At 48.1% G+C, this 25,701-nt stretch overlaps 2 protein-coding genes across 10 annotated transcripts in view; both read left to right on the top strand.

Moving 5' to 3' along the window:
- The window catches only part of CAMK2D (calcium/calmodulin dependent protein kinase II delta), a 126,836-nt gene extending 122,467 nt beyond the window's left edge, over window positions 1-4,369 (top strand). For 8 of the 9 annotated variants that reach the window (XM_030946971.1, XM_030946972.1, XM_030946978.1 and 5 more), the window contains 2 exons: window positions 1,716-1,764; window positions 2,301-2,645. In XM_030946971.1, the coding sequence (XP_030802831.1) occupies window positions 1,716-1,722 (7 nt within the window). In that variant the 3' untranslated portion in view covers window positions 1,723-1,764; window positions 2,301-2,645. Of the gene's footprint in view, window positions 1-1,715; window positions 1,765-2,300 lie in introns of all 9 variants that reach the window. The other variant, XM_030946973.1, reaches the window with a different exon arrangement.
- A 17,911-nt stretch (window positions 4,370-22,280) lies between these two features.
- LOC115903709 (translation initiation factor IF-2-like) lies at window positions 22,281-25,010 on the top strand. Its single transcript, XM_030948354.1, has 2 exons — window positions 22,281-23,661; window positions 24,790-25,010. Exons 1-2 carry the CDS (start codon window positions 22,281-22,283, stop codon window positions 25,008-25,010), a joined length of 1,602 nt encoding a protein of 533 aa, XP_030804214.1.
- Window positions 25,011-25,701: the final 691 nt, after the last annotated feature.

Genomic DNA, 25,701 nt, shown 5'->3' with positions numbered 1-25,701 from the left:
TGAGTTAGCAACATAGCCCTAGGTGTGTAGGACTGGCAACAATATCACATAAATCCCATAACCAGCTCTCATCTTGAATTCAGGGGAGGTTTTTGGACTTGCTCCTAGCACTGTTCCAAGATATCGTTGGTCTGATGGTTCGGAGCCTTGCTTTCAGTGTAAAATTTGGTCATCTTCAGGGTATCCTTGGTTTTTCTATGCCATGGTTGTTCTCCTGCACTGGTTAGGTGTGCAGACATGAACTGGTCTATAGGAAGGCTGATCAGATCATTGCCACCTTCTACTTCTGTAGGGTAAACAGCCAGCCCTACCTCAGATGGCTTTGTCTGATAGGATCTCCATTTTCCTATTACCTTATCTCCTTACTGTCTTTTTTTGTTGGAGGTTTGCCTTCCCATTAGCTTGGCTTCTTCTGAAATGCTCTATCCACTTGTAGTCAGGGCTTTATTTAATTCCCCAGTATCTTCTCCCTGCTCTGTTCTTGCGTGATTTTTGCACTTTTGTCATCTGCAGTGCATCTGAGACAGCAACCTACTTACCCTCAACTCTCATTTCCAGCCAGTGAGTACACAGAAACTTCTACAGAGCTTTGCACTTCCTATTATTCCATGTAATATTTTTGGATTACTCGGCCCTCAAGGTTATTTGGTTCTTCTTGCACAATGCTACTGTTTTCTTTTCTTTTTATAGTGCCTTCCATCTAAGTGTCAGTATGGAATGTGACATCAGTCCTACTGCTTGTGCTCAGCACTAGGGAGTCTGCTCTAGGCTGATAACTCCCTTTTAGCACAAACATTGCCATTCTTTCTTTATTCCCCATCTTCTAAAGTCTGACTGGGAGATTCCCATGTAGCACCTAGCTAGACCCATCTTCTTCTATAACCCATCCTGAACATTTTTACACTGTCTCATATTTCACCTTTGCTTTTCCCAGTCAGAGCAGCAATAACTCCATTTTGGAAAACTAAAGGAACTTAATTAACTTATTATTCTAGTTCCTTTATTTGAAATGTATACAGTCTACAGCTACTTATTTAATTATTGCCAACACACAGTAGTTAATTATGGCAGTTCCATAACAAAAAAGTGTTTTACACGTTGTGTCTGAAGATGAATTTCAAATCTAATAAAGTTGCAAAAACAATTATAGCTGTGATCTGCTAGACGCAGTATCCCAGATGGTGTTAAACCAGTTGCTGCAAGCACAGTAGCTTCCTTGTTTTCAGGAAGGGGTGTGCATAAGTCTAAGGATAGAACAGAGCTCTTTGGTAGCTATAGGTATAGGGAAAGGTTTCCTTGTGGCAGAGAACTTACTTGAAAAAGGATATGAGCACAAGTATGTGTTTAGTTTATAAATAAATTTTATTCATGGTTTTGCTGTGAGTGAGATGGGGCAAACTTGGGTTTCTGTCTGGTCCATGGTTTCTCTCTGAGTGATAGGAATGACGGTAGGAATTTGTTCTCTGTATCCATGTTCTTAGGGACCTGTGCTAATGTGTTTCTGCAGAGCTGTCTGCTTGTCCTCAGAGACTGCACCTGCCCAATAGGGGCAGTCAAAGGGCTGCTGGGCCTAAAAGTGACTCCCTAACCTAACTTCAGCCTCAGTGAGGCTTATGTTCCCTCCCTGATCACTGCTCACACCTTCTTATACTTTGATAAGCACAGTGCCAGAGAGCAGGAATGCAGAGTAAAGAGTTTGTTCTGTGTTTGTGCAGTGCCTAGCGCAGAGGGATCCCAGCACGGCTCCAGCCCCTAGATGCTACGGTAATACAAATGATGCTACAACCTCAATTAGCTCCATACTTGCTTCCAGCTCCTTTCCCTTCCTTCTCTCTCTGCATTCGGCTCTGGCATGTCTTGCATGTGAATGACACGCGATTCTTCCTTGGCACTTGGTCCAAGCTTTGTACAAGAGCCTCATTCCATGGCAGTGCCTGCAATGTCCATGCTGAGGAAGTGAAGTTACAGCCAGAGATTCACGGCTGAGTTCTACCCTTCCTTCCTTAAGGAATCCCTTAAGACACTTTGGCTTCCTGCCTCAGTTTTCTTTTTTATTTTCACAGCCTCTCTGGCATCTTGTAAAGATGGAAAATGTCTGTTAAGTGGTTTGAAAAATAAAGGAATGCTTTGCCTGAGTGGAGGTTTTTTCCCTTGTTTTTTCCCCAGTATCATGTTTAGTGATCTTGACAAGATGGTTTTTTTCAATAGCATTGGCTAACACTTGAGCATGTGTTGTTATCTGGCGGTGATGTTACCTCAGTAATGGAAATCTGTTTGTTTTTTTTTCTCCTTCCTCCTAGCTAAAAATATCAGCGGTGCCGCTCTTGCATTTTCTGTACCCAACGCACCTGGTTGATTACCATCTTGGCCATCCCGTTCTCTTCATGCATGTTTCTGAGTGCATGAAGTTGTGAAGGTTCTTCATGTAACACATTTGTGATGCACCACGTTGCTGTATATTCCATCTGTACACTGTTAACATTTCAATGAAGGTGATGTTCCATGCAAATAGAGAATAACAAGGCGTAAAAGACAAAAAAGAGATCTTGGATGGACAGCAGTAGACACACAATACATTTGTCACTTGTTCCATTTATGCCAAGACATAAATTTTGACAGACAACTTTAAAATCTAAAGTGTTTATTAAAAAAAAAAAAAGGAAAAAAAAAAGAAAAAGTATATTTTACCTTCTTTTTTTAAGAACTGTTTTTTGACTCCTCCTTTTCTCCTGAGTCCCAGGATTTTGCTTTGGTTCTGGTAGGAATGGTTAGGATTTCCGCTGGCAGCTCCATTACTGTAAAACAGATTTTTATCCTAGATGGACAAAATCACTGATAAATGGGGAAGTGTTAATATCTTGGCTTTGGACCAGCTGCAGCCTTTTTAGTTTATTAGTCTATGTAAACTGGAAAAATCTCTTCATTTGCTGGCCTGGCCACTCCAGAATTAACTGTCAGTGTTCTGGTGAGTCAGCAGCTTCCGCTTTCCTTTTGAGTCCTTTTCGCTTTCTTATTTTGCTTAACTGAACGGTTCTGTTGGATGATTAAGCAAAATTAAAAATTGTAAGGAACTAAGTGATAATTGAGAGACAGTTTTTGAGGATTAAAATGGAAGGAAAGAGAAAGATTTTTATCGCTTTTAGGATGTACTGTAAATTTTTTAAGGTGGCTTTAAAAAATATAATATGTGGGTTAATGTATAGACCGGTTGTGTGGATAATATACTCAAGAAATATTAGGCCTTAAAGCTAAGTATGAAGAGTTTACTTACATTACACTGCTGCTGTTGCTTCTCTGGAAATGAATTATGGAGACACCGGTTTTCCGTGGGACTCTCACACTTTACCACAGGTTTGTGTCTCCCCCTCTTGCCCTCAATCCACTCGTGGTTTCTCAAGCTCCCCTGGCAGCGCTCGGTGTCAAGGCTGGCGATCCCGACGGGCTTGTCCCGGCTCCAGGCCGAGGGTGGAATGCCGTGCTGGCAGCACAGAACGCATACTTTGCAACAGGGACTGGTTCTCCTTCCCTCACGTTGCTGTAAAAATACACCCTCACGAGAATTTCAGTTTCTTCCCTTCCACTGTTCCAGCCAAGGCCAGGCTGGGCTGCTCCTGTTCTCCCCGTGGTTCTGTTAGCAGCAGACTCCTGCTCCCCGCAGCGCTGTACAGTGCATGGTGTCTGAGTCAGTGTCCTTTTTAGCCATCCAAAATTTACAACTCGGCAGCCGGAACTTTTTAAAATGGGAAAGCTTCCTAATTTGTATCATTTCACCTTTCTGTGTTGATTACTAATCACAAGCAGTTCTTAAACATGTTGATGTTGTTACTAGTGGATGTATGGTAGACGGACTTAAGCTTCTCTGATAATTACTACATGATTTTAAACAATATATATTTAAAGTAAGCATCTACAATAAATGTGTTGAGCCATATTAACCTGCCAATGGGATCTGTGAAAAAAGTAATGGCCTCATTTTTTTCTCATTAATTTCTTCTTTTCTTTTTTTTTCTTTTTTCTTTTTTTTTTTTTTTTTTTTTTTTTTTTTTTGTTTTGTTTTGTGAAGCGGCTATAAGTGGCATAACTGTATTTAAAATTAACAAATTAGGTGTAGGGTGTTTTTTTTTATACTTCTAACATAGCATGTGGTGTTGATGTATTACTGTAGACCAAGTTTGTCTTCCACACCAAGACGTGAGGAACTTGTGATTTGTTCTCTCCACCACAACTGAATTATACACTTCTGTCATTTTGGAACACTGCAGTTTACCATGGGACACAGTGTACATATTTCTTGCCATAATGGTAAATGATTGATATATTTAAGGATTAATAAATTTGTGATTTCTGCTGACATTGTGCTTGTCTTTTAATTTCCCAATTAATTGTGATCTTTGCAGTGGAAAATATGTAGTGTCTGTTTGAATTAAGATGCCAGAGGCACAGATGCACTTTCTTAGGAGCTGAATTTTTGGTTTGAAAATACAAGTGTTTGCTGTTGTGGTTTTTCCTTTGGTTGGTTCCTAAGTGCCTTTCCTGGGGCTGATGGCACACTGCTCGTGCTCTGCTTTGTTGGTGGACTGTGCACATACCTTGTGCTCATAGGGCCATATTTAGAAATGTTTTAGTTAGTTCCAACACTTCTGTTGCTGCCTTGTTGTATTTCATATATATGCTCAGCCCTGTAACACAAGACTCTATAAGATAAGTTATTGTATGCTATATAATGCCATAAAATATATGTAGGAATATAAAAACTTATATACAGAAATATAAAATACACTTATGTCTATAAATAATTAGGATTTAAAATAATGTACCAGTTTAAAAGCTTACATATATGTCTGTAGTGATTTCAGGCTGTCTTAAACCATGCTGAGCCACAACTGAGGACAGTCTTTTATACCAGCAGAAAAAAGAAGGATGAAGGAGAGGAAACAACTTGCAGCTTTCCTGGGTCAGGGAGTGCAGAGCTGGACCGGGGCCAAGGCAGCGTAGCTGGAGCAGCGGCGTTGGCGTGGCAGGTAGCCAGAGCCTGTCCTGGGTTGGTCACAATTCCAGTGCTTCTTCTTGGGTGGCATTTTGTAAACAAAAAAGGTAGTCAGGAGAGCGCTCAGGGGATTGGAATTTTTCACTGAACCCCAGAAGGAGCAAAAGCAGTTTAGTCTAATGGGAGGTCTCATACTTTGTCATATCACTTTTACTTACTTGTTTTGCTCATTTTTTTCCAGTGAATGCTATTCCAGAAATCAGTTTGATTTCCATTTTAACCATGCACCTGCATAAAGCTGTTTGACAGCAGTGGAATTGCTACTGATTTCAGGTATGCAGAGAAGAGAGATCAATGGATAAAACCGAATGTTCAGCAGGGGGCTGGGAGAACACATTTCTTCCATATCAGGCTGAATATGGGAGAGCACCAGGGTTTGGGGACCGGTTTGGGGTTTTTTAATGGTTGTTCTTTTATAGCACAAATATTTTAATCTGCTGCCTCCTGGTGGCTTTGTAATACTGTTTTCTGTTTAGGAGTGTATGAGAAGAGGCTGTTTGTTCTGAGCAGAAGGGAGCCCAGTGCTTTCATTTATTCAGTTTTTAATGTAAGTAAGGAACATAATATTTCAGGGCCTGAAAATTACCATTTCCTGGGTCTTGAATATACCCTATACATACACCTGAAGTAATCAGATTGGTTCTGTTTTCGAAAAATAGCCTCCCAGGACACATTGAAGAAAAGTACCATCTCCTAGGGCTGTATATTAAATCCAGAGTTCATTGTGTCTAGATTAACTTCACTGTTTCTTCAGTGAGTTATTAATCCATGGTAATTTATCATCTCTTTGGGCTATTCTCTCAGAAAACAGAATTGCTTCATGCTTCTCAGGGCTTTCCTTTCTTCTTAAATTTGTGCAGTCATACTTTATACATAACCCATCATAAAAAAACACCATTAGTCAAAAAATTAGCTGTAGTCATTGAGGAATTGATCCAAATTGCTTCAGGAGTTTCAGCTTCTTCATTCCTTACAGATTATTGGTGAAAGACAGGAGTGGGTGGCCTGGAGTTCAGTGCTGCGAGGTGCAGCTGCTAAAGCTTTTTGTTGTTCTTGCAGGGAGAGCCCTGGGCTGACACCCCTGTACAGAGTACGGGGAGGTTTGGCTCCTCTCAAAAGGGGACACGTAGTAATTCTGCAGCCCATCCAGGCCTCACAGGAAGGGAAGGCTTCTCTCCTTTCCCCTCCCTCTCTAGCAGAGATCCCTGTGGCTGAGCAGGACATGTTGCAGGATCTGCTTCCAAGGCAGCATGCATGTGGAAGGAAGCAGGAATTCTGTGTGCTCACATGCTGCCGAACAGCAGTGCCAGGGCTGCCTGTTCTAGCATGTGCTTGTCCAGACCCAGCCCAGGCCAAAGGCACTGCAGACAGTAAGTTTGGGGAAGAGGAGAACATTTAATCAGAGGGTGGGGCGAAGAAAATCAGTGCAAAAAAAAGACAAGCTGATAGAAAACAGAATTTCCAAGGCAAAGAGATAGAAGAGCACTCTTTCTGCGTTACAGAAATGTCACATTCTTTCTTCAAAGCTGTTTCCAGAAACCAGCTGTAGGGCTGGACCATCTTAGGAACTAACTGGGAATTAGGCCCATATAACCTTTTTCATCACAGCGACCTCTGAGTAGTTAACAAAGTTAAATGGCTAAATGTGGCAAGTAGTTGAGACAGGGCTGCTTCCTTAAAATAGCAAGGGCTGAGTGTGCGTAGCCACCCTCTGAAAAGTTGTGTTAAATTGCAGCACAGCATTTATCAGGAATCTGACACACCTTACTGCAGCCAAGGGCCTTGCTCTTACTTCTGCTATCCTGTGAAGTCACCTATAATGGAAAGGTGCTGTTTCATGTCAGGGCAGGACTGGCAGCAGTGTCTGTCTGTCACCAAGTCCCCTGCTCACTGTCAGGTAATTCCCAGGAGCCAGCAAGCTGGTGCAGGGGAGAGGGGAGTATTAATTCATTAATTCAGAGCCACTGCTTTGGGAGAGAGCCCATGGCAAACAGAATGGCCCTGGGGAAGTAGAGACTGCTCAGCTCTCTTGCCACTCCTTTTCCCACCCTGCTGAGGCATCCAGGGCTGGCTCTCAGAGAGGACAGCTGCCCAGGGTGGTGACACTCACAGGACCTTGAGTTACACCAAGGGACCCTGCTAGCAACAGCCAGCCTGAGAGCAGGGGTAAGAGTCTGCCTTGGGGAGCCACACAGGTCATTGGATAAAGGAATTGCTGAGCATTGGTACCTAAACACAAGTCAAACCCTGGGTGGGGATGTAGAAGAGAGTGCTCCCAAGCACCCACCTCTGTCATGTTAGAGCAAGACATGAACTGAAGTAAACATCATTCAGAGCTGTCATCATGTCCTGCACACCAAGGAGAGGTAAGTATTGAGTCAGAAGCAAGAGTTCAGTTTAAGGTACCTGGGTAAGTTCCTCAGACAAAACGGGCACCTAAACATCTACTCCCTAAATAAAAGTGCTGATTTCTGGGGCTTTTTTCTGAACAAAACTTTTTAGAGAGTAAAGCACAAAAGTGGGGTCATGCCAAAATTTGGCTGCTTTGTTCATTGTAGCAAATAGAGTTATGGAAATCTTCATGGATGAATGAAGTTTCTCAAGTGGATACCTCCATTCCAAGCAAGTCTTTATAAAGAAAAAAATCACAAACACAATGAAGTAAGTATGTTTGAAAAGTCTTGTTTATATCCCACTATGTTATCAAAATTCTAAATCATCAAGCCACAGGATCACCCAACCAAGACAGAGACAATCAGAAGTTGTAAAGGTGCACATTTCTTTTTCCAGTGGTTCATATCAATCCTCCACCAACACAGGAAGGCTTATGGAATTTACCCTTATGGACATTTGCACTGTCATATGGGTATTTTTTGATCGAAAGTAGGTACTTTTAAGTAATATAATTTAGTAAATGAGAAAGATGGTTTATTAAAGTAATTTGGAAGTCGGTTGGAAAGAAGATTAGTGACAGATAATATATGTTGTAGGTGAGTAATTGACAGCTTTGCGTTCTTCTCTTGTAGCGGCCTCCATGTGAAACCCCCACAGTCCATAAATCACAAAATAACAGAATGTTTGGGGTTCGAAGGGACTTCTGGGGATCCTCTAGTCCAGCCCCCTGTTAAAAGCAGGTTCACTCCGAGCAGGTTTCACAGGGTGATGTCCAGGCAGAGTTGAACATCTCCAGAGGAGACTGCACAGACTCTCTGGACAGCTCCTGCCAGTGTTCTTTCCTTCACAGAGCCCCTTTCCCAGCAGGTCAGGCCCTCACCTGCCTGGGTGCATGGGGTTGTTCTTCCTGAGCTGTCAGACCCCACACTTGCTTCTCTTGAGCTTCTCTGAGTTCCTCTCCAGCCTGTCCAGGTCTGGCTGAATGGCAGAACAGCCTGCTCACCTGTCCTGCCCTTTTGGAAGACTGGGATGACATTGGCTTTCCTCCATTCCTCCTCTTCTCCATGACCTTTCAAAGACACACCTAATCAAAGATAAATCTAATCATACTGAAAAGTCATTCCAAAAAGGATTTTGGATACAGTAGGGCACCTTTACACACAGTAAGAGATTGGTAGCATGGCCAGCCTTTTGTTTGCAGGCTTTGTTTCTGATCCTCTGGGCGGCCTTGGGCTGCCTGGAGGATATGGTGTAAATCTGTGCACTTGTGACTGATGTGGCAATTCCCATTTCCAGCCCTTGATTGCTATTCTTTGTGCAGGTAATGTTCACTTCATCTCTCTAAACCCTGGAGAACCAGTGGTTTCCAGGGTTCTTTGATAATGAACAAAATTACCTTCTCTTAAAGACTTAAATACTCTCCATGTAAGTATTTTGAGGAACCTGGGAATATGAACTACTTGCCAGCATCTGAGAGGGTGTTGCACATCATTATGGGGTCTGGTTTTGGAGGCACCGTTTCAGTCTCCTGTTGGGACCTAAGCACTTCAAATAGTTACATTCTCTGTGGTGGAGCCACATAAGCACAGCAGCAGTAGGCTGATTTCAGGGCCTCATTTAGATCCACTGACAGGGATCTGGGAGATGTGAGTAGGAGGTTTTGGTCTTTTGCATTCAGGCCAGGAATCTGAGCGTGCATTCCTTGTGCAAGGTCAGTGCCATAACTACTGAGTGAATAGCTGAGACAGTTCTTGTCCATTTTTTCACTGAAAAATAAGTAGGGAAGGATCTATTTTTTGTTTGGACGCAGTTTTTAGGAAATGGTCAAAATCTGTCTGACAACAGCAGGAAGGGTCCCTTTCCCTGTGCATACGTCAAGCAAAGATGCCCCAAAGGTTTAAAAATGCCAAGCACTAATTAACACAAAGCTGAGACCAAAAAACCCTCCAAGTCTCTTTTCTTAAATAAATGGATGCGTTTGAGGATTTCAATATGTGAACAGATAGAAAAACTGAGGCTTAAAAGGTCCGGGGGTTTTGCTGATCCCTGCTTTGCAGTGGGTTTCCAATGCTGGGACCCTGAGGTGCACTGGGTGTTCATTCTCTCCTCTGTAGTTGAATGGGGATCTCAGTATTTGTGTCTCACCATGTTCACACCTTTCTATAAACAGCTTCCCAGTTAAGCCCAGCTTTTCACACATGAGAAGGCAGAGCTACTTTGCATCCCACGAGTCTCACACTGCCTGCCAAAAGGAGGTGAGGGGGATACTTGGGAGAGTGGAAGAGCCAGAGGATAAGGACTCCAGTTTTCATTAAGAGGTCTCAGCAGCTCACGCTACTCATCTCTGAGGAGGAGTAGCTGGCACAAAGATCCAAACATTTTGATGGCAAGAGGAGACAGCAGGTGGAGGCTTCTCCTCTCTAAGATCCTTTCACTGCACTGCTAGAATGGCCCTGTGCTGCTCCATGCCCCTCTGTCTGGATGTTTGCCTCTTGCCTTTCGTGTTGCTTCTGCCCTACCTTCCTTCTCTTCCCAACCTTCTCATCTTCCTCCCACGTGAAACCCCGTTTATCTCATTGACAGCAACGTGTGCCGCTCCTTGGAATTAATCATTTACTTGTATGTCTGAAATTCTACTCCTGTATCTTCCTTTTTTTTTTTTCGATTTCTCTTTTGTGTGTCACCCTTTCATGTGAGACCCATTCCCAGGATGCAGCAGCAGCTGGAACAATAGGCAGTGTTCCTGGGAGCAGAGTTGCTGTGCCCTGGTGTTTGACTGGGAACCTTTTAAAAGCATTAGCTAATTTCTCCTCACGGCGTCACTGCCTCCCTGCTTTCAGCCTAAGATCCTGGCAGTGTGTCATTTGCCCAAGGCCACGAAGTTATTGGATGGCAGGGGTTTCTAAGTCCAAGGGTGAGTTTCCTTCCCTCAATGACAGTGATTGCAGGCTGCCTGTGAAGGATTTATGGCCAGAATATAAGGAGAGCTCAGGGAGTCTTGAGCTTGCTGGCAGCCCAGCATTAGCCCCAGGGGAGCTCCCTATGAAAAGCCAGGTTCACATCTGTCCTGGCAGCTGGAACTCTGCAGCGCTTCTCAAATCTGCTAAAACGTACATCACAATGTTCTGAGGGCAATACTCCAGTTGAGGGCAGCAGCCACAGACCGCTGTCCTCACAGAGCAGGAATATCCTGGGAGTACTGAATGTCACATTAGTTAATTATATTAGCTAAACCTAGCTTCCTGCATCTGTCAGCACCTCAAAGGTAAGACAGCTGTACAATATTAGCACTATATTGTCTTTGTACATCCGAAAAAAAGACAAAGAGGAAAAAAAGAAAAACCACCAGAAATCATTCCCAGGAAAAAGCCCAACCCCAGAGTTACTGGGGTTTCTGTCTTATTTTTGACACTGATACTGACCTAGAAAAGGAGAAAGAACCTGATCTGATGTTTAGATACTAGATGAATCTTTCTGAGCTGGCAGTTAGACAAAGGGAGATTTGAGATGGTGATGAATGATGGAGAAAGTGTAACTACAAGTTTTCAGTTTTACAGTGACTGGGATCGAATGTGGTGCTACAGAGCATACACACACAGCCTGGGACACAACAAAAGGTCCTGTTATTTAATTTTGCAGGGGTGACTTTTTTGAACCTAAGGGCTGACAAAGGGGTAACAGAAGTTTAATGGCCACCCCAAGATAGTTCCACTACCTGCACTAGGAGATGGTACCAAAATTACTGGGAGCTACTCCAGGTCCATGAGCACAAAAAAAAATCTGGTTTGTTCTTATAATAATAGAATCCCAGAAAGGTTCGGGTTGGAAGTGACCTAGAAGTTCCAACTCCATACCACGGTAGGGACACCTTCTACTAGGCCAGGCTGCTCAGGGCCCCATCCAGCCTGGCCTTGAACACTTCCAGGGATGGGGCAGCCACAGCTTCTCTGGGCAACCTGTTCCCAGGTCATTGCTGTGAGATCCTGTCCTTTGGCCCTGGTTACAAAGAGATCCTGCTCTGTTCTGAGGGCTGAAAACACTCAGTGTGCTGATACAAGAGAGGGACCAGTCAGGTAAATGGTGTCCTCAGCTTGTAATGAACTGTGATGGAAAAGGGGAGTTCAGGATTGGAAAAACTTCTATCCACCACCCTTCATTAGCATCTGCTCACAGAGGTCAGTGCTGAGGGTTTATTACCTTTCAGAACAGGGGGCTTGATAACAGAGTTCAGGTCTATTCTTTTTGGAGTCAGTTCCCTCCACTTACGTTCTTCTTCCAGGAGGCAGAATTTACCTACACACAACATGAAATAAATCTCTCCAGCTTAGGCTTTCCATCACATTTCAGGGAGCAAGTGTTCCTGTGGGAGCTATGGAAGATAGTCAAGGCCTACTTTATTCCTGTTGCTCCTCAAAGCAAATTTCAAGATGCAAATGGGAAGCAAGCTAAACCAGGTTTGGATTTACAATGCAGATATTAGTAAGGTCTAAGAGAGTAGGGTCATCCCTTTGAGATGATTGACAGTTTGAGATGTCCACAGCACAGCTTGTACATCTGCACTGAGATCCTTTGGGCTATGCACAAATGGCTTTGACCAGAACTGCTCATTTTCATAAAATAATGAAGACTTTGTGTTACACTGTGTGTCTAGGTTTGGAAAGACAGGAGTCTGCTAAGGAAGGCAGGAGCCTCCCCTGAAATGGAGAATGTAAACCCTCCCCACCCCTCCGAATTGCTATAATTTTAAATTAAGGGGCTCTCAGGCAAAGATATCATGAGTCAGAAATAACAGTTCTTTAATAGGGAGAAAAAAAAAGAATAAAATAAACAATGCAGTACAGTAGAACAACACTGACAGAGTCAGAACCCAACCTGACACCCTGTGGGTCAGGGTGTTGGTGGCAGTCCAATTGAAAATGTGGCTGCAGTCCTCTGAAGTATCAGGTGTGGTTCTGTTGGAGCAGGGGGGCCTGTAGAGAAGGATGTAGTCTTCCTCTGAAGATCCAGTGGAGGAAGAGGCAGGTGCTGTTCCTCTGGGGAATCCCATGGAGAAAAGCCTAGGTGGTGTTCCAGAATCTCAGACTATATCTGGGTAGCAGTGCTTGGCTCCTCCCTCTGGGTGGAGCATCTCCCAATGGGATGTTATAGTTCTTATCAGTCATGCACCGATATTCAATAGTCTGTTATCAGCAGAGGTCCCCTCCCGAGGAAGGTGTGAATGTGGTCACTCAAAGAGAGAGATAAGCCAAACTGCTCACTTGACAAGGTAATCTGCCATACAGATGGTAATGGAAAACATCTTGCATGCAACCTTCAACACTGTGGCAAGAGTCTGATCAGGTGTCCCATCATCACATAGAAATAACCCCACAGGAGTCATTCATCATTTCTGTGATGATTTATTGGAGCACCCACTTGTTATTGTCGGCAGTGACAATAATGACGATGATGGAGGATCTGAGCACAACCTAGAAAAATGCATATTTGTATTTATGAGAAACATTGCTTTTGCTTCACTGCTGCCAGCCAGTCTGTCTCCCCACTGGAGTCAGCGTAGGTCAGATGAGTGAGGAATGAGATGCTTTTGATTCATAACTCAGGATAACATGTGAGAAGTTTCTGGAATATTTTTTACACGTGAGCTGCAACTTCTCATGAGAGTTTGGTTTCAGGGAATGAAACAGCAGTTACAGAGAGAGAAAATGGGAACGTGAGGGAGAGAAATATTGTGTATATGTCTTCCATTTCCTCTTTAGACTGTAATTTTCTCCTTCTTTCTCCTTTGCAGTCAAAAAATAAAATGTGAATTTAGTGGCAGGTGAGAGTATAGAGATGTTACAGACACAGCATAGGCTTAGTCATACTCTTCTGCTGCACATATCTTCTTTGAACTGCACTTAACCATGTGAAGGATTTACATCCAGACAAGCAGAGGAAAGCTCCAGAATAACACAGTTTATAGGCATTGCAAATAAAGTAAACCCAGCTTCCATTTGGCAGAAGAAGGCCATTTTCAGACACATATAACGATACTAGAAGCATTTCTAGTGTAAGTACATTCTTGGTGTGAAAGTCTGACCATTTTTCTCACTCACATATCCTAAAAATACCACCTGGTTGTTTTTCATCGTTGTTTTTCATCTCTATTCCCAATTTAAGGGTCAGGATTTTTTTGTGACTTGAGCAATGCTTCTGGGTGTGCATGGAATACGTCATGTACAGGCAAACAGCAACCTGCAGGGGAAGAATTCTCCTAATGATGAATGTAACAGTTCAGGCAGCATCTGAAATCATAACAAGTAGATAAAATGCTTGCTGTAGTCAATGGAATGGGAAGGTTAAAGAAGCACTGAGCATGAGTGCTGTGAAGCCTTGGCACAAGCTCAGTACCTTAAGGGACTTGGACTCTTGGACTGATGTAGTCCCTGGTATAAATTTGGAGCTGTACTTGGTGATTTGTATTGAGAAAAAATTTCTGTTTAATATAATTCAACACTGATAGCAAAATTATGCTGAAGATGGTTGCAGGCATAGGCTAGAGCCTAGAAGCTGTCAGGGATATAGAAGTCCTGTCACTATCAAAGCAGGTCTGAATTCCCATATGCCATTTTACCCGTCTCCTCCCACAGAAGTATTTCCACTTCCTACGGGATGAGGCATTTTGCTGTTTCTGCAACATACTTATTTGTAAGTTTTGTCCCTGCCCAGGGCTTTCTCTTCAGCACTGAAATACTGTCTGTCCAGGAGACGAGCCAGAAATCAACCAGGACCATTCAATATTCCAGTGACTTAATGTCCGGAATCTGCAACAGCTTTTCTGGTACCTTTCAATTGTCGGGCAAGGCCATAAATGCCACCCTGTAAAAAATGTAATTCAGAGTCTCTGTTGCAAAGACCTCAGAGAAATGGCAATTTCTTTTTCAACATGTTGGAAGTAAATGCACAAAACCTGCTGTACACTATTCAATCGTGATACTCAGATAATAAAATAGGCAAGCTAGGGAAATTTAGTGCAGAAGCAAAGACCTCTAGGCAACGATGTAATATAATACAGAAAAGATATAACTCAATTGGAAATAGCCAGCTGGCACTAATGGCTCATTCGTTTAGACTCATAATTCTGGGCTGTCTGGCTTTTGGTGAGATGGGAGCAAGGAAAATCACGCCTGCCTGCCAACAGCTATCAATAAAAGCACTATTAAGCACAGCCCTGCAGCTCAGGGGCCACTCCAAACTACCTCGATAACCGGGAATGGTTTGAGGAGAGGTCAAGAGGAGGAGATGGTCAAGAACCCAAGCTTTGTCTTCTCATCAGTTTCCTGTGGCACTGAGGTTTGGTTAGTGTGCTGGGCATGGGAATACACCACACCTCACTACACATGGCCACAACAGAGTGCTCTGCTCTGCACACAGCAGAGGCCTTGTCTGTGGCAAGCCTGAACCAACTAAACTGCCTTTTAGGCCCCTTGCTGGGCCTGACAACACAGCTTGGAATGACCATGGCAAATCCAGAGCCTTTAGATGTGCTGGAGGAAGGGTGAGAGCTGTGGGAAGCAGTGGGCACTTAGCATCTGGCTGGGAATGGGCTCTAGCACAGGATAGCGTATGACCCATCTGTCTGGGCATTGCAATTTTGGGATGGAATGCATCCTGCCTGCCTTCCTCCCTCCCCTCTGGGCCTCCTGGACACAGAAACTGGTTTGACTCCTTGGTGAGGAACACAGGCTTGGTTTCAATGTCCTACTCCACCTGCTGTGATCAAGCCCAGGCCCTATTCATATGCTTATATTATCCCTTCTTCCATTGTTTGCCCTCTGTTTTGTCATCATTCTGCCTCACTTACTTTGCCCCAGTACCCTCCTGAATGAATAACCTGATGACTTCTTCCTGGATGATCCTAGTTGTAGTACGTCCATAGCCACACTTGGTTCTTCTGATACTGTTACCTAGAGGAAATAATAATAGTAATAATGATGATGATGATGATGATGATGGCAACAGCAGTGACAAGGCTATTATTATGGAGTGCCTAGGAAAGGGTGGCTGACTGGTTTTGCTGGCAGGTATCCATGGCACAGTGGTTATAGCTGTACACAGGGAGCAGCAGGGCCACAGGAATTAAGTCACTGAATGTCAGAGTGAATGACCCAAAGCTCTTGGAAGGAAAACATAAGAGAGTGAGTATGTCCTGTGGCACCAGTTAGAAATTACTTATAAAGAACCATACACGATACGTGAATTTTGAGTTAAAAGGACCTTAAAGTTCATCTAGTCTAACCCCTGTGCCATGTGTAAGGACACCTCCCACTATCTCAGGTTGCTCCAAGCTTTGTCTAACCTGGCCTTGGATACTTCCAGGGATGGGGTAGCCACAGCTTCTCTGGGCAACCCGTGCCAGGACTTCCCCACCTTCACAGGGAACAATTTCTTCCTAATATCCAATCTAAATCTGTTCTCTGTCCATTTGAAGCCATTCCCCCTTGTCCTGTCACTCCATGTCCCTGCCAAAAGCCCTTCTGCAGCTTTCTTGTAGGTGCTTAGCTGCGGTGACTTCACATGTTTATGTATCTGATGGATTTTTTTCATTATTGTTTGTTATTCTCCTTTACCTTTCCAAACAGTAAACCACACCTGGAGCTGAGTTATTATAGAAGGGTCTGGGTTGGTTCTCTAAAGGTGGTTTAGTCCTGGACATTGCACTGTTGGGTAAGGTGCCAGGTGTTCCTCAATTCCCATCAGGAGAGAGCACAGCTCCCTCATTTCTTTGACGGTGGTTGGAGGAAGGTGGTCACCCATTCTGTGGGATTTGCTTTGTACTCCTGTGAGGAGAAACTTTGAGGAATTTGCTGTGGAATTTGGGGTGCTTGAGCCTTGGTGAGAAGGAGCAGATTTTCCTGTGAGCGCTCTACAAACCGGGAGACTTGGCCTCAGTGGCCTCATTGTACATTGTGCAGGGATATGGTGCAGCAAAGAGCAGTTTGGGGGACTGGGATGGGGGGGAAAAGGCTGCCAGAAGCTGATGAAGCTCCATGAAAGCTTTTTTAAAAGGTCACGTTCTGCTGGTCTGAGCTCCTGGTAGGAAAGCAGGCCTTGGGGGAGGCCTCGTGTGAGGGGGCCGAGAGGGTCCTCATGTGTGAAGAGTTTGGGGGGCTCCTGTGCATGGGGGCATTGGGGGGCTACTGTGCATGAAGGGGCTGAGGGGGCCCTCGCATGTGAGGGCTTTGGGGTGGGCCCTCACACATAAGGGGGCTGAGGGGGCTCTTGGGCATGAGGGCTTTGGGGGCCCCTTGCCCAGGAGGAGGCTGAGGGAGCTCTTGCACGTGAGGGGGCTTTGGGGGGCTCTCGTGCATGAGGGATTTGGGGGCTCTTGTGCGTGAGGGGGCTCCTGTGTGTGAGGGGGCTTTGTGGGGGGGCCATTGCATGTGAGGGGGGGGGGGCTCGTGGGTGTGGGTTGGGGGTGGGCTCCCGTGTGTGAGGGGGCCCTTGCCCGTGAGGGGGCTGAGGGGGCTCTTGGGCATGAGGGCTGTGGGGGGCCCTTGCCCATGAGGGAGCTCTCGCGCATGAGGGGTTTGGGGAGCCTTTGTGTGTGAGGAGGGCTTGGGCCCTCATGCATGGGGTTGGGGCCTTGTGTCTTACACAGCAAAGAAAAGAACGTGGAGGTGATCTGCCAGTGAATGTGGCTTGGATTTTTTGTTTCTTTTTTTTGCTCCTTGTGTGGAAGAGGCTTTAATTTTAAAAGTGTGTTTTCTGCATGGAAAATGGAGTATCAGTTTGCCAGGCAAGCTTCCACCTGTGTTGGTACACAGCTGCTCTTGATATTCAATTGGAGCACATGAGCCTTTGTTTAAATAATGTTTTATATTTTGGGAAATTAGAAGTATGTACAAGTCACAGTGTGAGAGCAGCTTAGTTAAATGTGCTGGTTTATTTTCACAGCCTTGGAGTTAAGTGTCCTTTTGTGGCAAAGGTACTGCTGCTCATGATCCTTTTTTATGAAAATATAGTTTATGAGAGTAATGGATTTTTGTCTTGCTGGATGTGTGCCAGGACTTTCACGTTGATGAGTTTTTTGCATGTTCAGCTCTGTCCACACCTTGATAAAAGTAACAGAGCTGTTGGAGTTTTTTTGTGGTTTTTAAAAGGTGCTGATTAGACTAAGTGTTTGTAGAGCTTAAAGAAATTATGTAAATGCTCTGGTTGCTGTTGATTATTTCCATGTGTTCTTGTTCATCCTGGCCACACTAGAAGGAAACAAGAGTGTGAAAATCTTTCTTTGTTATCAGACTAATAGTAGTGGCTTACTCTTTATGGAAAATAGCTTTCTACATTAACTTTTGTTTTCTCACAATTTTTTTATGGATTGATAAGTGCTGAAATACTTAATGGTATTGGAATGATCATAGAAGTGTGCTGTTTTATGTGAGGTTCACTTAAAACATCTCTCTACCAGCAATGGTATGTCAGTCACTGCTATTCTGGCACCACTGTGGAGAGACTGAGCCACAATTTAGCTCTGACTGAAGTTTTTAACTCATTTTCTCAGATGTGCATGTGACTGAGATGTGCTTACATGGGTTTCATTGTTTGAACAAATAACTGTTCTGCCAATAAACTTAAGTGCTGGTTTGTGGCCTGTTAAAATCCTTGTGCAAGAAGCAGATGAACCATGTTGCAGTTTCCACCACTGAAGTGCTGTGGAAATCGTGTTTCTGCCTCTAGCTGATAAGTAAGTTAAAATATGTTGTGGTTCAGATTATGTTTGCCTAATTTCAGCCTTGTAACTGAGAAGAATCTGATATTGTTAAATGATTCATAGACTGCAAGAAAAATGATGATAAGTTATTTGTTAAAAGTGAATGTTAAGCTGTAATCATGGAGTTTTCATATGTTGGGGGGAATAGGGGAGGGCAAAGTGATGTTGGGGATTGTATCCCTTCCCTTTTCTGATTTAATTTCAAATGCTTTGTTTGGTAAGAGTCTTGAAATACCAACGGAAAGAAATATGGTACTGGTTTTTTAGTTGTATTGATTAGTTAACTGTTCTGATCTTGTTCTAACAAACTCAAAGAAACTAAAAATGTTATTACAATAGTTGTGATGTCCTTGTACTGGAGATGTGATTATCATGTACTGCAGAGGTGTGTGAGGAAAAAGGGGCCTTTGACTGAGTATCAGTTGAATTTGTACCAGCAAAGGATATTGTTATGTACTGCTTGATTTTGCTGGGTTTTTAATGAATTTATCTGTTTCCATGAAAAATAGATAGCTTTGTGGAAAATGAAATTAATAACTGTGTTCTTAGTCTCCACTGACAATTAGCCTGTTGATTTGTATTGCAAAGGGAGAAGTATCAAATCTGTGCAACAGTAACCTGGTCCACAAACTTGAACTGCCAGTGGTCTCTCCCTGTATTTCTGTTTATGTAGCTCTATATCAGCGCTCTTACTGTTGGAGAAAGGCACAGAGAAAGTCTTTGCAATGTATTTTAATGTTACAATCAATGAGGATTTTCTATACAGAATCTCTAAGTCCTGTTTCCCAGGGCAGTTGGTGAAACAGTTTAACTGCAGCAGTTTTGGATTGGTATGAAACTTTCTGAAGGGTCAGGTTGGGCTGAGCCCCCAGGTGGTCCAGCCTGTGCCTTACCTTTACAACCTTCTCTGGGTTTGGTCAGCTAAAGCAGAAAGAGGAGGGCCAAAACTGTTCACCTTTTCCCCTTTTTTATTTCTTTAAAATGTTCTTTGTTGACCAGAGAACATATCTGTGTGGCTATAAATGAATTTTAAAAGGGGAAAACTTCTGGGGAGCTTTACACACGAGGAAGAAAATACTAGAAATTTAAAAAAACCCAAAACTATTGCACAAAAACCTAAACCCCAGAGGGTTTGCAGCCAGTGGTTCTAGACAGATTAGAGCACAGAGTCCTCATGTTCTGGGGCTGCAACCCTGAGAATCAGGTGAAGGGTGGGAACATGGGAGCAGTCTGAGTATGAATAAATACATATGTTGTTTAAATTCTAAAATTTAGAATAAGGGATGGGTAGTTTTTTGCCAATAGAGGAGGGCTTCACTGCAAAAAAGAAAAACTTGTGGCTGCAATATTGGGTTTTCTTCTATGAAATACTGATGATTTGCTGCACTCTAGTGGTGTTCAATAGGAGTCTTGTGTGAGTCTCCAAGTTCTGCTCAGAGAAAGCTGAGGGGTTATTTCTGTCTGACCTCACAAATGGTCAGCCAGCTCTTTTAAGCTGTATTTTAGTGTTTTTCTTCTAGCACTGGAGATAGTCATAGAAACAGGTACTTTCAGATGCTCCTTGTGTTATTCTCTGTGTGTTTGGGATGACTGGGTGAGGAGGGATTGGGGATTTTGTCCTTACTGCTAGTTCTGACTTAGATTAATACTCAGTGTTATCAGCCCAGTCCTTCTGATTAGCACCAGTGGCTTTTCATTGTACAGCTTAGACTGTTGGTGCATGATAAAAAGGGACTGACTCACTACTTTGCATTATTTCAAGGAATACTCCTTTAGGGGTGTGGGATTCATATTTGTTTAGATCTCTTGCCCTTCAGCCTGATATTGTGCAACTCGGAGCTCAGGCAGCATCACATGGAGGCGGGAGGACTGCATGCAGCCTGTGTCATTACCTGGGATGGTCAGCTGGAAAGATTCTACCAGAAACTCGGGGCTGTCCGCGGGAGGGCAGCACCGCCAGGGTTAAAATTGTCCATCTGGTTTTTTACACTCCGCTCCATGCGCCATCCTGGCCCAGCTATTCCACATCTTTCCCGCAGTGCTGGAGGGAGTGCACATGGGAATGAACGCTTCCAGAACATGGCCACGCTTCCTCCTGCCAGCAGACTTACCTTAAACTTCCGAAGCAACTGCTCTATCACTTGTCTGCTCCTCATCTGGCTGTTGATACTTATTTTGGTTTCTGACCCAAAAGCCGGAGTGAAAACTGATGTCTGGGAACAAGAACAGCCACACCACGGCCTGAGCCTGAGGCACGCCTCACTGGGCACGGCTCTCTGTCCCTCAGGTGACAAAGCCAAGCCTAAAATTTCCTACCTCGTGGTTGTAGAAGTGGCCATTGATAGAGAACCTGTGAGTTTCTACTTCTGTCCTGGCGATGGTGGGGAGCTTGGTCCTCCTGCGCACGGCCGCGGCATCGCTGCTGCTGCGGGGCAGGGTGGCACAGTCGAGCTCCTGCTCCCTCCTGGACCTGAGAGTGTGACTTTCATAGCGTGGATAACCTGGACAGAAGAGAACCACACGTCCTGTGCAGCTGCCAGCACCCCCAGAGGAGGGAGGCTCTCAGTGAAGGGCTTCATTTACTGTTTACTATTTATTATTTTTGGGGGGGTGGAGCAGGAAAGGAACAAGGCAGAGGCATACGATGAAGAATAGGCTGCTGGCAGGGGTTGCAGTTTGCTGATTTGCTCCCTTGGGAATGATTTCTTGGATGAAAGCACAGCTCATCGCCACTGGCTGTTCACCAAGTCACCTGCAGAGCTCTAAGCAGCCCTAGGCTGGTGTTTCCCCAGCTTGCAGGACATGTGACACACACCTAAGCAAATTTCCCTTTGCTGGCAGGGAAGGGCTGATGTGTGAGGGGCCTTTTGCACTGTCACAGAACACATAATTTTTGGTTCACCTGAGAGCACCGACAGTAACTTTGCTCGAGGTCTGCCTGCTCCTCAGTAGATTTCAGTGTATCCCCGCTGATGTGATGGAGGTCAGCAAACTCTCCCCAGCGAGTCATTCCCCTGAAAGACGAACACGGAGTTACCATTGACTGCTCCTCAGTAACTCAGTGACTGCAGTTTATCCTGTGCCCAGGGGTCATGTCATACATTCCTATCCCTGCTCAATGAACAGACTTCAGCATGGTCATTTTAGTTTAAGTCGTAACAAAATCATATTAAAATACGGTATGACCAGGGATCCCAAATGTACAACCTGTTGAACATCAACCAGGACACAGCTTAAACAACTGGCAGTAATTCCTGATCTGTTTTACAGCAACATCCTAGATTAATCACACTCAGACTACCAGGCAGGCACACAAACCACACATATTGTTGTTTAATAGTTACAGAACACAGGTCTGTTACATAGGTTACACTTGTGCTGTCCAAACCAGCTGTGTATGAGAGCAGGAAGTTCCATCCAGCCTTTCAGATGTCAATATTTCCATAAATCATTGCCCAAACTCTTCAGCATAAGGTCTTCATCCAGTTACTGCTCTGACTGAGAATAAACCAATTCGTAGTGCAATATTAAAAATGAATTTCATATGCATATGTTTATATATTTATATATATAAAAAAAGTTTCATGTGCAATTGCTGCTCCCCTGTAAGAAGTGCCCAGGATGGAGCCATTTAATGCTGTGAGGGGATGGGGGCCCCAAAGATACAATTCTGGCAACATCCTGGCGGCCCTGTGGGGTGCCTCGGGGGAAATAAGGGTGGCACTGGCCATCAGCAGCGGCTTCAGACGAGACAATAAAACAAACCTTGGACATCCCAAGGCTTTCCCTGCTTTAACTCACGTAGCAGCGTCTGGTTTTGGCATTTTTGTTTCCTCTTCTTTTAGCCATTTCTATTCCAGGCAGGACCCTCCCCGACTGGAAATAAAGGTTAAATATTTTAACGGGATTTTAAAAAACAGAAAAACAGTTCTGCCATTGGAGAGTGTGATGTGCAGGGAAATTGAGGGAGAGGAAGGAGAGGATCAGATCTCGCCTGGCAGCTGTCAGATGAGCCTCCCCTTCTTGGTGGCAGGGAAAAAGCCGCTGTTTGAAGCTCCCTAAGCTCCAAGGCACGAAGGGCAGGAAATGCTGAAGGCAGAGCTGGGAGCGGCCCGTGCTGCAAGCGGCACGGTCAGTGCCACCTCCTCGGCCAGGTGCGCTCGTGGGGCCGCCGGAGGACGGGCACGTGGAGAGACAGACAGGCGGCCGCTCTGGCTTCCGGAACACCGGGGGCACCCGCAAAACACCGCTGGCGCCGCTCTCCCGGCACAGCCCCAGCAGAGCCCCGGCACCTCGCGAGCGGGCTCGGGGCGCCGGGCCCGGATCCCCGGCGGGGGCGCCGCGCTCGCACGGCGCTCCGTGTCCGCCAGAGGGCGCGCTGCGGGGTCCCGGCCCCACACGGCGGCTCCGCGATCCCGCACCCGGCGGCGCCCTCTGCCCGCGGCCGTCCCGGGCCCGAAACCGATCCGGTCCCGGGCCGGATCCCGATCCCGGGCCCCATCCAGATCCCGATGCCGCCTCCATCCTCCCGACGAGGGAGAGGCGGCGCCGCCCGGGACCCCTCGGCAGACCCCGGCAGGACCCGAACGCCCCATCCCGGCTCCGGCTGTGGCCTCCATCGCCCGCTTACGGTCAGCCTCGTCCCGGCATCGTAGCAGGAGCGGGCATCGAGTCCAGGCTGGGCTTTGCCCAGTCCTCACCCCAATCTCAACCCCAGTCCGGCCGAGAGCCGCAACCCTCCCGCCGGGGCAGAGAGAGGCAGCCCCGCCGTGCGAGCGGGCACCGGCAGGACTCGGTCTCACAGCCCCGTCCCCGGTCGCGACCCCGCCGCAGCGCTCCGGGCTCCGAGCGGTCCCCGCCACACTGGGCCGGGGCTCACGCAGCGCCGGGCGAGGGTCCCGGGACAGCGGTACGGGGGGCGGGGCCACAGCGTGCGGGCACGGGATGCTGCAGCAGGACCGCGACGGCGGCCGGGGGTGCAGATGCCGAGCACTGCTGGGCTCTGCCGAGGTCCCGGGTGTTGCCGCCTGTCCCCTGTCGGGAGGATGGAGGCGGCACCGGGCCCGGGATCGGTTTCAGGCCCGGGATGGCCGCGGGCACGGGGCGCTGCCGGGTGCGGGATCGCGGCCGTTCCCCGGTGCGGGATCGCGGAGCCGCCGTGTGGGGCCGGGACCCCGCAGAGCGCCCTCTGGCGGAGACGGAGCGCGGTGCGAGCGCGGCGCCCCCGCGTGGCCGCGGGACAGCGGAGCGGGGGGCGGGGCCGGCACAGGTGTGAGGAGCGGGGCCGGACGGCATAGGGGGCGGGGCCAGCTCAGGTGTGCAGGGCGGGCGTGGCTCAGGTGCGCGGGGCCCCAGGGCGGCTGCGCGGGGCGGGGCCGAGGTGATTTAGAGCCCGGAAATCAGCTCGGCCGCCATTTGCTCACTCAGAGCACGGTGCGGACGGGAGCTCCCTGTGCGGGCTCCGCAGGTAAGGCGCGGAGGCTTCGGCCTCCCCTCCTGTCCCTCTCTACTACCCCTCCTTCCTTCTCCGCGTATTCCCTTTCTTTCTCCCCCGTCCCTCTCCCCCTGAAACGCTCCTTTCCTCTCCTCCCAAACCCGACCCCCCCGCACTCCTTCCCGTCCTGTCCCTTCCCCGCTTCTCCCTTCTATTCCTCCTCTCTCCACCGTCCCTCTTCTCCCTCCTCGGCCTTTCCCTTCCTCTCCCGCTTCCCTCCTCACTCCGACTCCTCTCCGTTCTCACCACCCCCATCTCTCCTGTCTCCCCGTCCTCCCCTCTCCTTCTTCCCTCGCAGCCGCGGGGCTCGGGGTGCCGGGCACTAATAAAGCCCAGAGGGCCGGAGCCCGGCGCCCCCGCCCTCGCTGGGGTCCCCACACGGGGCCGGACCCGCTCTGCGGCTCCCCCCCATTGCAGTGCAACACAGCGCCCCACAGCGCCGGGGCTCCGGCTTTCCCGACATCACACTGGGGGGCCCTGGGGTGGGGGTCCGGTTACAGGGGCCCCCTCATTAGGAGGGGGTCCCGGGGGAGGCGGGAGGGAGGGGCGGGCCCCTCCGGAGGAGGGGGTCCCCTGGGGGCTCGGGAGGCCTCCGGAGGAGGGGTCCGGGGAGGGGGGGGGGCCTGGGGGTACCTCCCCCTCCAGGCACCGCCCCCTCCTCGGACCCCCTCCTCCCCGACGGGGTCCTGCCCCGGCCCCTCCTGGGGACCCCTCCTCCGGACCGGGGCCCGGGGGAGGGAGGGGGCGGGTGGGGAGGGAAGCAGTGGGGGCACGGCATTCTGCAGCGTGAACACGCAGGGAACAAAAACTTGTCAGACACACGGCTGTCTCCCCTGGTCCCGTCCCCCCCCCTCCCCGCCCGCCCCTCCCTCCCCCCCGCCCTCCCCCGCCCGGTCCGGCGGAGGGGTCCCCGGGAGGGGGCGGTGCCTGAGGGGGAGTTACCCCCCCAGGCCCCACCCCCTCCCCCGGACCCCCTCCTCCGGAGGGGGCCCTCCCCCCAGGGGACCCCTCCTCCGGAGGGGGCCCCTCCTAACCCCCCCCACCGCCCCCCGGGACCCCTCCTAATGAGGGGGCCCCTGTAACCCGGACCCCCCCCCCCAGGGCCCCCCAGTGTGATGTCGGGAAAGCCGGAGCCCCGGCGCTGTGGGGCGCTGTGTTGCACTGCAATGGGGGGACCCGCAGAGCGGGTCCGGCCCCGTGTGGGGACCCCGGCGAGGGCGGGGGCGCCGGGCTCCGGCCCTCTGGGCTTTATTAGTGCCCGGCACCCCGAGCCCCGCGGCTGCGAGGGAAGAAGGAGAGCGGGGAATGGAGAACGAGAATAGGGGAGCGGAGGGAGAGGTGAGGATGAGGTGGGGAGAGCTCGGGGTGTGCAGGGCAGCGGGGGACGGGGCTGGGGGAAGGCAGGGTGGAGGAAGGAGCAGGATTGAGGGCGGGTGGGGAGCGACTGGGGGGGGGGAAGGGGAGCAGGGAGAGTGGGCAGCGGGGAGCCCGGTTGGGGAGGGAAGGAAGAGGGAGAGGATAGAGGAGCAGGGTAGGGTAGGGTAGGGTAGAGTAGGGGAATGGGAGGGGGGGCCGGGGCGGCCGTAGGGGGGGAGGGAGGGGAGGGCTAGGGGGGAGAGGGAGGGGGGGTTTGGGGGAGGGAGTAGGGGGTGGGGGAGGGGTGGAAGGGAGGGTTGAAAGGAGAGGTATAGAGAAAAAGAAACACAACAGAAAAGAAACGAAAAAGAAAAGAAACACAGAGAAAAAGAAATATAGGGCCCCGACCGGCAGCAACCTCCCCCCACCGACCGCCGAGGAGCAAATGGCTCCGCCGGGCCCTCCCCGCGCCTTAAATCCCCCAAGGCCCCGCCCCGCGCAGCCGCACTGGGATCCCTCACACCTGTGCGGGCCCCGCCCCTCGCACCTGTGCGGGCCCCGCCCCCGGGGCCCCGCCTCCCCCCCGCCCCCCGCCCGCCCATAAAACCCGGCGGATCCGCGCCTGTCCCGTTTTCTGCGGGGGATGCTCGTGTCGGG

This window comes from Camarhynchus parvulus, chromosome 4, assembly GCF_901933205.1.
Source record: "Camarhynchus parvulus chromosome 4, STF_HiC, whole genome shotgun sequence".
Lineage (NCBI taxonomy): Eukaryota > Metazoa > Chordata > Aves > Passeriformes > Thraupidae > Camarhynchus > Camarhynchus parvulus.
This window is presented reverse-complemented; position numbering and strand designations above follow the sequence as displayed.